At 42.6% G+C, this 15,067-nt stretch overlaps 1 protein-coding gene across 3 annotated transcripts in view; it reads right to left on the bottom strand.

Moving 5' to 3' along the window:
- Positions 1–203: 203 nt before the first annotated feature.
- GRIP2 (glutamate receptor interacting protein 2) overlaps positions 204–15,067 on the bottom strand; it is a 508,408-nt gene continuing 493,544 nt past the window's right edge. For all 3 annotated transcript variants that reach the window (XM_086939256.1, XM_086939257.1, XM_086939258.1), the window contains exons 21-24: positions 8,412–8,532; positions 6,152–6,385; positions 3,795–3,941; positions 204–2,701 (exon numbers count right to left, since the gene is read on the bottom strand). In XM_086939256.1, the coding sequence (XP_086795382.1) occupies positions 2,510–2,701; positions 3,795–3,941; positions 6,152–6,385; positions 8,412–8,532 (694 nt within the window). In that variant the 3' untranslated portion in view covers positions 204–2,509. The remainder of the gene's footprint in view (positions 2,702–3,794; positions 3,942–6,151; positions 6,386–8,411; positions 8,533–15,067) is intronic.

The raw sequence follows: 15,067 nt of genomic DNA, 5'->3' as shown, positions 1-15,067 counted from the left end.
ACCAATGTATTATCAGTATATCAAAATGAAGCCTATCTTGTTTTATAGGTTTTTAAATAATTATTTATGACTGGATATATTCAATGAGATGTAAATCACTAAAATTGATTTGATGGATATACACATTAACTTTTGGGAAAAGCATACAACCATACCTTTTATATCCAATGAAAGCCCCATAGTCGGAAAAAGATTAACACAAATAGTTGTATTTGAATATTTTAATAATAAAAATCTAAGTCATTCCAAACCCATTTTAAATACAGAAATATATTTACAAATATGTCCAAAACAGGACTAAAATATTTATTGAAATCCAGTACCTTTAAATATTGTGCTTTCATAGATACATAAGAAAATCTGCATATAAAAATACTTTACATGGGATACACTAATAGTTTGCGGATAAAAATACACATTTAATAATGCAGTAACTGCATAATATCATTCAAAATGCATAGGAAGGGATACAAGGACCATTTAAAGCCTTTAGTAAACCTCTTCATTAAAAACCATCATGAAGCCACCAACAGCTTCAGACCTTTTCCACATATTGCATATTAAAATAAAATACTCCTTCTGCACGGTCTGCTTATGGCACATGGTAGAATAAATTACAACAAAGGCAGAGGAGTTTCCAAAAATATGTAAAAATCCTACTGCAACAGTAGGGTTTATACTGGACGATGCACCATAGGCCTATCTTTTAAAAAAAAGAATTGGAATGGCTGAAAACAAGAGTTGCAAGGATTTCCATTGTAGGTCACCTGAGAGCATAGTGTATGGCCAATCAGCAGCAAAGTCATTCAGCCAATCAGAGTACGAGATTGGTTGAATGTCCAATGCTTCTTGTTCATTCAGTTCATATTGTGCTCTGGGGGTCACACATCTTTTAGAAGACCCATGTCATCCATTGATCTGGCATTCAGAAGTGCTTCACAGAGAATTCGGTCTGAAAGTGTGAACTTGCAGACACAGACGTTTGCTATAGGCTTGGGAAAGTGAATTGTGGCTATTGGGTTGTAACTTGAACCGAGTAACTAGCAGAGTAAAAAAAGCAAAGTCTCCTTAAGATACTATGCTTCCTTCCAACAATGTGCTTCATCTGACTTTCCCAAGAAAACTGGGATATGATTCATTAAAATTGTTTCAAACTTAAAGTGCTAAAAAAGGCCATCACAAGATGTTACACAAACCCCCCTTTTTGGCACACATGTTGACTTGCAATCTCTGGAGGCTTGCAAAGAGACAGCGGACATAGGGTGCGAGTGAAACAATCCTACCCCATCCATATCCGATGGGCAACATAACGCAAGCAATGTAAGAGTAAGTATGAGCCACCATTACGAAGAGGCCACATAATGGACCTAGAGAGGGATGCCAGGGTTGGGCATGTCCATAAACTCACAAACTTGTATTTTCACTGGCACAACACACACAAGGGCACACAATAAAACACAGGGGTCTACGTTTTCCTGTTTGACTGCAAGGCAATGACCAAACGCCTCTTCCTAAATTCTGAATACTGAACTGCTTTACAATGGGGATAACACTGGTCTTGGTGAGCTTTTATGTGCCAGCCTTCTTTGATGCTTGGAAAGCAAGCAATAGGGATTCTTAGGTGTGGAATCAAATATCTAACTAGTACCCTAAAAAAGTGCTTGGAGTGAAAAAATAAATGAGAACCATGAAAAGTTAGTCATGCATATAAACTCAATGTGAAATAGTGGAACAAGTGTGTTTTAAAGTGTAAGAAAATATTTGATCAAAGGAAGTAGATTGTGTTGAGGGGAAAAACAAAAGTAAAATGGCTGTGGGATGTAAAATAAAACTGTGCATTCTGGCACTAAATATTAAATATAGTTGCCGAACAACAAACAAATATGTAGCTTTTACAAATTATGGATTATGCCCTTAAATCTGGATTGTTATTAGGAGTGAAACACCAGTGCTTAGATTATGCTTTGTAGTGGAGAAGGAAAGTGTTGTATAGTGATGAAGCTGGAGGAGGCTTTTCCACAGAAAATAACAGGACAATTTCACAGCAGTAAAACTAGAAAACGATAGCACCATATGGAAGGGTTGTTGACAAAGCATGGTCTCGCTTGGCATGATGGGACAGGAAGGTGAAAAACATCACAAATCTATCCATCCATCCTTCCAATTCAAATTGGTTAAGTTTGACGAGTTTGTTGCAGGAAAATTGATGAGCCAGTGGTATGGCAGACCCCTGAAGAAGGGCATAGTAGACATGAGGTGCTGAAACGTATTCACTTAAGGACACAGTAACCCCTTCTAGACTGCCTTCCGTCAATGCATATCAAACGATGGAAAACCAAGGAGGTGGCAATGTTCCATAGGTCCCATTGGATTAACTGTCACATGGCACAAATAGTAGTGCAAAATAAAATAGAAAAAGAAGTCAATTTTCTAATACTCTGGTTTAGGCTTCGCACAGTATGGACAGAAAAGGTTCATGTGAGGAATCCCAGCACCCCTTCCTTTCTTCTCATAATGTCTTGGTGCTTGTTTTGGTCTCAATGCACATGGAATGTTTCACTGGTAACTCCTCATCGAGCTGAGGATTTGTGACATGTGCCAAAGGGTTGCGACTTATGACTAGGTCCAGTTTGTCTCCAGCCTCTGAAATCAGTGGAACAGCCAAGCAGCAATCGAAGTCTCTAGTGCGGACGTGGTTCACCTGGGGAAAAATAGGAAAAAATAAACAGAGATTTAATACCAAAGACTTTGCCCGGGTTGGCATCATTAAATCGACTATCCAGTAGAGAGGAAGAACATTCTTGTCAACCTTGTATTTCTAACAATTACCAACAATAGACTTTCTGGAGTGTTACTTTGTTTGATGAGGTTTGTTGGCGGATTAAGCTGTATTGTGACATATTTCACCAGGGGGCCCCTTTAACCCCTTGCCTGCGGGGCTAATTTCCCGCTGTGCTGGGGGGCGAACACAGCGCCCCGGTGCTCATGACAAGTTCAGCTCGTCATGAGCCACGGTGGCCGTGTGCTCATGATGAGCTGAGCTCGTCACGGCCACACCCGTTTCTTCAGAACGTTCAGCACAGCAGGGGAATTAGCCCCCGTGCGAGCATTATGACCGTTATGACGAGCTCAGGCAGGAAAGGGATAAATGTGCTAAGAGCATTTAAAAATGTTGCGTCCACACTTTCCCCAGATTGGGACTACCTTGGGAAGAAGCTCACAGAGGTGGGGGCATTCCAGACAAAGGCCCAGAGATGAAGGATTCAGTTCTTTAAGTGGTACTGGAAGTTACAGATTTCTCTGCAACAAAACACGAGAACTAGATTTTTTTGTAATGGACGTTTTATAATATGTCTTTCAGAGTATGGGTCCACGGAAAGAATCCACATAATATACCAAAGGTTTTTCTTCCTCCCCAAAAAATGTGTAAGAGCAAAATTGTCATTGGTATACCCCTGTGAGGATTTGGTTTATAATTGGTTCCAGAAGAAACTTCTTTTGCGTTTATGCAATAAACTCCTGAACAACTACATTTGAGGAACTGCAACTAGGTGATCAGGAAACAGGAAAACTGGGATTTCTTCATGATCTCATAATCTAGCATCCTTCTGACTCAAGACTACTTTTTTCTTACTAGGAGGCTTTGAGGACTGCTATTTTTGTTCGGATTTTCCATTCTTTTTCCTGCTGCTAGTGTCCAAATGAAACTCTGGTCACATATTTGGTGCACTAAAGGTGCCCGCAACCACTGCATCATATCAATATAAACATACAGTATCACAGCTTCAAATTACCTGAAGAACTCGGTCATAGGGATGGAGGCCACTTCGGTCAGCTGGCCCATCTGGCCGGATCATGTTGACGTAGACTCCCTTTTCAAGAAGGCCATCTGACACACTGAACCCAAAGTCTTCAATATCTGGGTCCTTCAAAAGTGTTATCTGAAAGGATATCAAAGTAACATTTATTTCCCTTCTCTCTGCAGAACTTTTGAGATGTTAAAGCAGATCCAACTTGAAATACAGAAATAATAAGGGGAGTTGCCCTTATTTAAGACATCTAATATTTTTATTTCTGGAATAGGAAACAGCTCCACTATCATGGCTTAGACACCTCCATGAGAAAATTTAACAAATAGAACAAGCTAATCTCTAACCCAAAATCCAGAGAATTTTCATAGGCTTGAGCCAGGGTGTTTCATGTCCTGCGTCGCATCAAGTGCTTCACATCAGAATGGATTGTGTTTTTCGTAATATTGAACTAAGAATCAATCATGCATGGCATGTTTTTCACACCCAAGTGTTTGGGAGTTATTTCAGGTTATAAAGTTAAAATATGTTATTTCCTGAAGAGGAGGTATTTAAGGTACTGTGGCCAAGTGGTTTCATGTTCTGTATTTAATTAGAATTTCAGTGTCTTAGTTAAGGGGATCTTATAATTGCATTTCTTCCTGTGAACTGTTCTGAAGCTATTTAAAATAAGTTTTTAAGAATCCTCCTAGAAGTACAATATATCCATTTACAATGTCATTATCTGGCACTTTTTGGGACGAATAGGGTCTTGATCATTTCTGTTCAAATGTTTTGGGCATTTACATGATTTTTAGTGTATCTACATCAGAGGAAAATTAAACTATCACATATGTCTAGGCTAATGATGTAAAGTTGGTTTATAAACATCATTAACACCTCCCAATCTTACGTCATGAATACAATTTGCACTTTGAACGAAATCCCATTACGTTTTCAAAGGCACAAGCCCACTATCACAAAAATACATCATGAATATTACTTTTAAAAGTCTTAATTACCTCCAATATATGGCTAATCCTCTAATCAACCATATCATATCAGGACTAGCCATGCACAACGGCACAACTCTTTCAAACTCTCAGATAATTTGGTCTAGTTTACAAATGTTCAAGAGTTGTGAGGTTCTGACTCAGTTTGCATTAAAAAATATAAATCCAAAACGTTTTAGCGGGAACTTAGAAAACGATTGATTAAATAAAGTGGCACTAGAAATCATCACCCCACATCCAGCTTCCTGACACTGCTATAACGTTACAAGGTGTACACAGTACCGACCTGGCAAAAATGGAAACCGAAAATAATATTTTAGTTAAAATAAATATTTGGGTCAATATGTGCTCCTCAATACTGCCACTTCCAATCTGGGCACTTGACTGAAAGCTAAACTATCAACACTTGCACGCAAATGTCACAACCACAGATCTAAACTTGGGAACACTTCAACAATGTCTCTTGTTAATCTTCAATTCAGATTGCAGACCAGCTCAGTGTACTGAGGTAGAGTGCACTGCTACTTTACATCTTGCTGGTCATGCTATGTATCCGATAGGTGTAGCTATGGAGTTATCTTTGCAAATACAGTTCACACTTAGAACCTTGAGGAGTGCAGGTGCACATGCACGATGAGTCCACTGTGCACTGCTGCATCACATTACAGACCGGGGTGTGCCCTGTGGAACCACACAGCAGCGGCTCTCAACTCAAGTCCAAATGGTGGATTAGCCTGTATCAAGATTGCTTTTACATCTTTCCTATGATGGCAGCATCTGACAAAGAGCCGCCGACAAGTTAAAACAATGAGACCTACCGGGGTACATGCTCAATGGCTTGTACACATGGACTACAATATGTTTTTATCTTGTAAAGGTATATTTTTGCAGTAGGAAACAACCTTTAGATTGCGAATTTTACTCCGCAATACAATTACAATACGGTTGTTATAACGAGCGCGTTGTAACCACGCAGTGCCATTACTACGCAAGTCATTACATCCACTTGAAGTAGATGGCACTCTAACATAAGGAATATTATTGTTTACTATTCCAATACCTTCCCTACTGGTATGTAGGCTGGAGTTGGAATAGTAAATTTTACGTTTCTAATGTTATGGCGCCATCTACTGCAAGTCGATGTAATGACTTGCGTAGTAATGGCATTGCGTGGTTACAACTCGGTCATTGTAACGACCGCGTTGTGATTGCACTGTGGAGTAAAATCTGCGTGGTAAAGGTATATATGTGCTTTGGATGTCCCAGATCCCCTTCACACACAACCTAGATCCATGACGCCCGCTCATAAGAGGAGAATCCTGTTGGCAAAAACTTGGTTACTACTCTGACCTTGTGCAGCTCCAGAGGGGTTGGTGACATCAATTCCTGCAGCTCATCCTTCGTGGGCTTCACTTCCACATTCCTTTTGCTTTCCTTGGAAGGAGTGTGCTCACTGAGAACTCTGGCACGCCGGTGGGGACTTCCTTTCCTGAGAGGGCTGAAGCCAGACTGGCTGACAGAGTCTATGAGAATCTTGCTGCTATCAAGGCCCAGGCTGTGCACACTACCGCTCATGATCGAAGCCTGCAAATGATAAACCTGGTTACAAATGGCAGTCCAAGCATACACTCCAACCTTTTAGAAGCAATATCACCTGTATGCTGACAAAGTAACTGTACATTGCATAAGTTCCTCTAAACAACATTTAGAGTATTTTTTTAATGGCGGTCATATCAGAACAAATCTCAATCTAGTCATTGAAGGAACATACATTGACAAAGCCAATAGGAAGGGCCTTTAAGTCCATTGGCTTTCCTAGTTTTTTTTCTTCTCCGGATGGATGAGAGGCAAGCATTTAGCAGCCATCTTGTGATGGTTATTTTTATGCATTTTATTTTATGTGTTTGGACATGTAAAACTGGCCCCTAGAAACACAACACTCACCAGCCTGACCGCCGCCCATCAGGAGAGGCTAGGAGAGGTTGGGGCTGGGTGACCCTGCAACCACATTCAGTGGAAGCAACTACAGAACTGATAGTCACCTGCATCAAGCACAGGTAAACCTGCTCTTGTAGAGAGCAAGCACCAGAAAAAGGAGCATTGAGCAGGGGAAATCCAGGGGCCTGTACAAGCATGGAAGCATATAGAGACTCACCTCTGGACAAAAGCCACTCACTAATCCTGTACAACTAGATTTTCATATTCTTAGTGTTAGAAAAGGAATTATTAGTAGAAGGTACTGCATCTACTACTGCCAATAAGGCCACTAACACAGGCTAGGGTTCAGAATAGGTCTCAAATGTATTCCCATGCTCAATCCTTGGTAGCTTGGCTGCGAGCAGGCAGGTTTAACTTCAGAGATAAGTATGTAATGCATTTAAAAACACAAATTCAGTAAATATTTAAGACAACAGGCAATAACAACACCACTTTGTAACAATAGGAATTATTTTTATCTTTAACCCCTTGCGTGCGTTCGTCGGCCAACAGCCGTTGCGAGCACTGCCTTGCCTGAGAACCCCCATACATTTCGTAAAAACAAAAGGTCTTGGTTAACGGTAACATAGACCTAAAAATAGTAAATCGTTATGGCATTGGCTGTGAGTCAAAGGATGGAAGGAAGCAAAGAAGGGAAAAAGAAATAAATAAGGGTATAGAAAGAATGCAAGAAAAAGGACATAAGGAAAAAAGAAAAATTAAAGATGAAAGACAGAAAGGGAAGAACAAACAAAGGGAAGAAAGCAAAAAGGTGTGAAAGGAGGAAGGTGTGCAAGAAAGAAGGCGTAAAAGAAAGCATGCAAGAAAGGCAAAAAGCAAGGAAAGAAAGAAAGTAGGCAAGAAAGAAGAAAAGAACAAAAGAAAGATAGAAAGGAAAAAAGAAAGTAAGAAGGCAAGCAATAAGGCACAAAAGGTGGCAAGACAGACGGAAAGAATGATAAAAGATAAGAAAGAAAATGCAAGGAGGAAGCCATGAAGGAAAGAAAGAAAGAAAATAATGGAATTAAAGGCAAGCCAGAAAAGAAAGAACAAACATGAAAAAAGTAACACGAAATCAAAAAGCAAGAATGGAAGAAAAAAGAAATTAAGCAGGAAAAGAAAACAGGCATAACTTTATACAGACCATTTTCAAATGCACACAATCTGTTCTTCTGTAAAGTAGCCACAGTCCCATAAGCAAAAAGCACTCTAAAATCAAATGTACATTAGCAGTAGACCGGAACTGATAAGCCTGGAATGTGCCTTGGTTGCATCAAAAACATCCTGGTATCATATCAGGCTCAAAACACAAAGGCAACACTAACCACATTTGAAAGTAAAAACAAAAACACTGGCACTAAAGGGAACTCGCTTGTGTGGGAATGTGCTCACTGACAAAAAGCAAAATGAAGACACTCAAAGTGAAGTTTATCAGTGGCTTGAGTAGGCTGACCCTTTGCCCCATGTAGTATGCTGTAGTGGGCGGAAGCAAAATACGAATGACAACAGATCAATGGATGGAGAAAGCTAGCTGAAAGTCACTTTAGGAAAGTATAGTGTAGAAATCATTTTTGTAAAATCAAAAGGTGTTGGCTAAAGCCAGACCTAAAAAGCATTGAAAGCACAAATTTACCTCAATCTCCCTTAAGAGTTCTGACTGGCCACATGTTTCCAAGTCCTCCAGCGCCTCTCCAAAAACTCTCCACAAGCTTCCTTCATGATCACTGTCGAGGCCATTTTGGCGGCTGGAAAATCTGTTGTAACGTAGGAACCAAACATTGTCAGCACTCTTCCGTTGCGGGCACAAACGTTGGAAGCTTACAACCGGCGTCTCACCAGCTCGCATCGGTGCCGGTGGTCTTCTGACACATTGCAAACAATACCAATTGTGAGGCAAGAAAAGTCTCTTTACAAAATCTCAAAGCATTTTCACAAAGGACACAAGTCCTTCAAAGGAAGTAGTTAGGTGGTGTAGCAGTAATGTCACTCTCAAGAGGGGGAAAATGAGAATAAAAATGTCTGTGGAAGACTGGAGGTTTAGGAAGACGTTTTGTGAAACAGTGAAGAAGTCAAAGAAAATGGATGCATTATGGGTAAACCAGGAGCCTCAGACTGTTAGTCTACAAAGGCGGATGGGACAGAGCTCAGATCTGAGACACAGAACACCTGAGAAGAGAAAGAGAAGACACAGAGGAGAACAGACATGGTGAGAATGGTAGAAAGTACAAGGTGATCTCTGTGGGACAAAAATGCAAATGATGAAACATGAATTCCCTAGGCTAGACAAGAAGTCATGCACTTGCTCGTGAATATGACAACACCCATTGCTAGGTAGTGATCTACACCAACATACAACCATACAATGAACATACTTGCCTGATAACCGTTAAAACAGGAGACTTCAGTCAGTGGAGTCAACACAGTGCTCCGCATGGTTGATTACAATGTTGCTTCAAGCAATGCAGTGAACCATGCATCATTGATAATATGGAGAACGTCATTTGTGTTCACAGTCTAGATGTGTTGGGCTCCTTTCGACATTGTCAAGCTATGTTCATCTCCTTATGACATTGCTAACAATGAGCTTCCTGCCAACTAACCTGTAACCCTATTGTGGTCTATGGCTTCTATAGGACACCTTAACCATGAATACTAAGCCTGGCCAGTGAACTTCGCTCCGTTCGAGGAGTTTGCAGAGTTTTCTGCACTCCACAGACCTCGCGGATTGCAGAAAATTCCGCTTCGCGATGTGTAGCTGAGTTTTTTCCCCGTTCGCGAACGTTAAGTTCACGAGTGCGAGCTACCACTCGGGTAGATTTTCCACCCAAGCTGCAGGAATACCAGCACAAACTGCAGTTCACACTGCACTCTGCCACTTACGGAACTACGCGGAGTTTTTTTTGTAACTTCGGGCCCACCCAGGCCCAGACCTATGAATACTACATTTGCAGTTCTAATATTCACAGTCATATCACAAAACATGTGTTGTGAATTCACTAAGGGAAGCACTCAATTCCCCAGATTTGCTGTGCTTCACCCGGGGCTTGAGAAGCAGTAAAACGTAGATGGACAGCTTGGGCGAAGAAGGATTCAGGCAGATGATGGACAAACCTCCTGTGTTGATCTTGAATGTCTGCAGACCTCAGAGAGGTGTAGAGCCAGAGTGGCACTCTAGCCACCAATTGTCATGCATCTTGTTAGCTGAAGATCTGCAAAGATGTGTAGATGTCATGAGAAGCGGATTCTGTTGATGCAGCTCACTAGGAGTCGAGAGCATGATGCTAGTGGCTACCACCAGCGTGGTGGTGGTGCTGTTTAGCATTGATGAGTAGACTAGCAGAACACTAGATTTTATTTATTAAAAAAATTAATGGACCACCTGGGGCAGGTTTTGCAAGGGTGGTGAAGGATGGTAAAAGGACTCAGTTTTGGTGGGTTGGGGAAGAGTGACTCAGTGTGGCAGAAGTAAGTGAAGGGGAGCCAGTATAACTGAGGAGGGAGGGAAGCATATTGCCCACCAGTTAGCTGGTGCCAGGGAGCAGCTGTGCAGCAGGTCATAGTGTTGCATGCACAAAATGAAATAGTTTATATGTTTTCTATATAATGCACAGATTTCCACCTCAATGAGTGAATTGTGTACACCGGCATAGTTGCACATGCAGTCTGAGCAGGGAAGGCTGTGCTCTGACTGACTGCCATCTTCACACTGTGGAAGATGAGGCCCAGTATAAATTATTATGGTTCAATTAGGTACCATGCCTCTTGGGTGAGATACCTAATGTGTAATGTTTGAACTGTGTACTTGATGTTTAAATGGTGTTTTCTTTGTAACTCTAGATTGCCGCGTGATGTCAGAGCCACTCACATATGTAAATACTTGTGCCTCAAATCTAGGTATGATGCACTATTTGGAATTCCTGGATTGTGCAACATATTGTATGAAAGAGAGTCTCTCTCTCTGATGCATCCCTTAATGAAAAGTGCACTTTGAGATGCCTGGTTGAGTAGCTAACTACCCTACTACCCCCAGGTGGCAGATGGCAGGCCTCAGAAGAACATAGGCCCATTACAGTTGCGCTAAGAATCTCCTGCTGGAGGAAGGGGACATGACGGGAATCTAGATTGCCATCATCCAACAATCACCTGCCCATTAAAAGGAAGGAATCTCTCAGGAACAGACCATGGAAAGGCCCAGCTGTAACTCTGTTCCATTGCAGTGGGCTCAGAGGGATGTTCCTTATTGTGCTACCATTTGTAATCCTACCATGAATGCTACAAAGGACTTTGGAAGGGCAGTGGGCTGGTTCCTTTGGTGACACTGGGGATGGAGAATTGATGGAGCACCAGCTGGTTGGATAAATGCCCCACCAATCTTAGGATACTCCACCTCCCTTCCGAAATGCCTGAGCATGATGTCAGAGCTCATAAGAAGCTTGGGAGAAAAAAGGTAGAAGTGGAATAGCAGCGAAACCCCCGTCAGTTTTATGGTGGTGTGCCCACTACTGATTTGTACTCACTTTGTGAACGCTGTCTAGAGCTGGTGGCAAAAGCTCACTGACGTTCTCCCAGGCACAGTGAAGATAGGACTTGTTACGGTCCTGGAAGGAGGAGGACCTCTGAACATCTGTTGGCCTGGTCCTGTTTTGATATTTCAGAACCAGGCATTGCAGACTCTTGTTGTCTCACACAGTCCACCGTGCAAGATCTGCCAAGCATGTTTGGTTGGGGAGCACAGCAAGAAGAGGTCTGCTGGGGAGGATCTTTTCTACTAATGAAGACAACAGGCGGGGAAAACAGTGGTGTTGGGCGGGCAGGGCCAGCACCTTTATGGATGACTTGATGCAGAAAGAAGGGAGAAGCAGTAGTGCTAAAGCCTGTAAAAAAGCTGAAAATGATCACTGTAAAACTCTGAGGGTTGGGAGTGTAGGAAATTGGGTTACTGGTTGAGGAGGCTGAAACCCTACTTGGGCAGCAACCACAATCTCTGTCAGGGTGAAACGCAAGCAAACCCCAAACTAGCCTGTGCTTAAACCTCTGTTAACTTGCCACAAAAGTCGTCAGGCTTAACTCAGTGGCAATGTGCAAAGTATTTATGCAGCACTTCAAACCGTAATAAAGAGAAAAAACACAAGAAAAAACACACCAATTTAGATAAATAGAGTAAAATTTTATAAATACATTGACACCAAAACAACAAAAATCCAATTAGTAAAACTGAAGATATGCAATTTTGAAGATTTCAGTGAGAATAGCAGCAAAAGCAAAAAAGCACCAACTGTGGTTATCTGGTCGTGTCGGACTGTGGCAAAGAAACAAGTTCAGGCCAACGGCAATGGACAACAGGCCAGCTACAGGGACCCAGTTAGGCCTGCAGAACAAAATACCTTATATCCTGATTGTGGGACATTGCGGAGTCCCTTGGCGAAGATGTGTCACGCAGCAGCAATAACTAAGAGCTGAGAAGCTGCTATGCGAGGCCCTGCATTATTGTCCAGGGTGCAGACAAGGGGCTTGCGATGCAAAGTCCTGCGTTGAGATGCTTCACGCACAGGTTAGTTCCAAAGAAGCTGCAGGACTTGTGAAGTAGAGTTCTCTGTCGTCATCAAGGAACCTTTCAACAGGAGGTTTGTGATACGAAGGCCTGCATTGAGGATGCGTCACACAAGTGTGGTTCCTGGAAGCTTCCGGGCAGTGATGCGAAGTCTTGTTTCAGGGATGCATCACGCAGCGGGCTCGATGCAGAGTTTGCTGAGGTGATGCATCGTGCAGCTCCTCTGATATGCATCGGTTCTGCGTGGCCCATAGTTGGCCTGATCAAAGCACCTTCAGGCCAACTTCCAAGGGTTCAGGAGTGGGATGGCACCACCTGGGAAGGCAGGAATCACAGGTTCAAGATGGAGAAACTCTGTTCTGTCCCGGAGTCTTCTGATCCGAAGGCCAATCAACTAGCAGTTGGAGTCACTCTGTGGTCCTGCGTTCATTGATGCAAGTCCAGTTCTTTTCACTCAGGCAGAAGGGCATCACAGTGCCAGTCCATCTTACATCAGAGCAGGACAGCGCACCATCTTCTGAGTCTTCCACAGGTCCAGATGTGTACTGGAGAGTTGGGTCTGAGGGTCCAGTATTTATACATGGTGCCCACTTTTAAGTAGGAGAAGGTTCTGGAGGTTTTCACCTCCAGAGGTGCTTGGCATTTCCTGCCTCTCTACCCTCACCCCAGCTTGTATGGAGTCACAAAAGACTAGTGCCAAACCATTTGTGAGAGCTCTCAGATGGAGCCTTTTTGAAGTGCAAATGTGGTAGGTGACAACTCCTCTCTCGTTAAGTCGTAGTGACCATCCTGCCAACACCTAGCTTCCCTGTGTCTAGACCAACTGCTAGAACACTTAGTCATGTGACCCAGGAACAGGCTGCAGGCACCAAATGGTTAGGACAAGAAAATGTGGCATTTTGAGAATTGGGACTAAAAATCTGACTTTACAATTAAAGAGGGCTTTTATTTACAATTCTATAGGTTGTTTAGGGCCTACACTAGGGGTACCTTAGATGGATCAACAAGGGAGTTTTAGGCTTAGCAAAAAGGTTTATTTTGCCAAGTCGAATTGGCAGTTTAAAACTGCATGCAGAGTCGTTGGCAGTTTAAAACGGAGGCATGTTTTTAATGCCTACTTAAGTGGGTGGCAAAATAAGTGCACCAGGCACATTAGTAGAATTTGATTTACCGGCTCTGGGTATGTGGCATACCACTTCATTAGGGACTTATAAGTAAATCAAATGTGCCAATTAGTTGTAAGCCAATTTTTTCATGTTTAAATGAGAGATCATAAGCACTTTAGCACTGGTTAGCAGTGGTAAAGTGTGTAGAGTCTTAAAAACCAACTAAAACTGGTTCGGAAAACCGGAGGGGGAAGGCAAAATGTTTGCAGATGACTCTGTAGATAGGGCCAAGTCAAGCAAGGAAAATCCTTGAGGCTGGCACTGACAGCCTGTGCCTGCCCCTGGGAGTAACCAGGTCAGACTTGGTCCAGTGTGGACAATGTTATAATTTCTGTGTAGTACTAGTGCACAGCTTGAGGAGACTTGCTGCTCGTTGATCCAGATCCAGGGGCACCCACCAACAGGAATTTATAAACGCCACTGTACTTTTCAAAAGAAAAAGGCATTTTTCTTATACTTCCCTCATCTCACTCCCCCCACTCAAAAATGTGTGCGAGCAGAATAGCATTTTCTGTGGCCTCGCACGGAAGGACGTATGTTGGGCAGAGCGAAGGAGCCGGCAGGACCACACAGCTAATGGGGATCACTGTGCAGTTCCCTTCTGGTGGTGCATGCTGAAAGAAGTATCTTGGGGGTTGGATTTTAATTTGGGGTTGGATTTTAATGATTGACCTGTCTTTCCGCTCCCCAACCTAGAGGTTAACCAAGATTGTACGGGTATTTTTGCTACCCCAGATAAAGCTCCCTCTTTTGATGGAGCATTGAATGAAAAGCCAACTCATTGTGGGAATGGGAAGTGTGTTCCTCCTGGTGGGTTTTGGGATGTGGGATTGGAAACAGATGATGTTGTGGTTCAGGATGTATTGACTTTAGAGGTTGGAAATAAGGTTATTGGCCCTTATGGAGGGACTTCAACCGCTGCCGAAGTTTCATTAGGGGATTTAGAAGGAGAGGGCCTCCCTGGTATTAATCCAGTAGATGGCTGTGGAAATAACTTTTTATTAGAATAGAGTAGCAGGGGGTACACTGCCGCTATCGATAACGACCCAGCTGTTCAGACACACTCTCATGATAGCCTCCTGGAATATTGCGGGGTTGAAAGGGAAATTGGATGGGGCTGAATGGGGTGATTTCATAGAGCAATGCGATATCCTAATATTCCAAGAGAGTTGGTCAACTGAGGCAGTTTTTCATTCAGGATATCTAAACTTTTCCAACCAGCCCTTAAGGGGACAAAGGGACGACCGTCAGGTGGGTTAGTTGTCTGGATTAGACAATTGCTTTGCTATAGGCCCCTCATGTTGTCTACTCCAAATGCTGACATTTTGGGGCTTAAACTTAGTAGAGCAAGTTATGAGGACCTATATATAATTAATATTTATGCAAGGGGACTACCAGGAGGAAAGAGCCCTGCAATAATAGAGGACCTAGAGATCCTAATGAATACGATTGGCAGAGACGAGTGTGTCATAGTGGCAGGGGATTTAAACTGTACGTTCGAACCACTGTAATGTTTGGATGACGGTTGTTACGGAGAGGTAGATGAATTATGGAATATCCCCAGCCTTGCCA

This window comes from Lissotriton vulgaris, chromosome 9 (assembly GCF_964263255.1).
Source record: "Lissotriton vulgaris chromosome 9, aLisVul1.2, whole genome shotgun sequence".
NCBI lineage: Eukaryota > Metazoa > Chordata > Amphibia > Caudata > Salamandridae > Lissotriton > Lissotriton vulgaris.
Note: the sequence above shows the minus strand (reverse complement) of the source record. Positions and strands in the feature narration are given on the sequence as shown.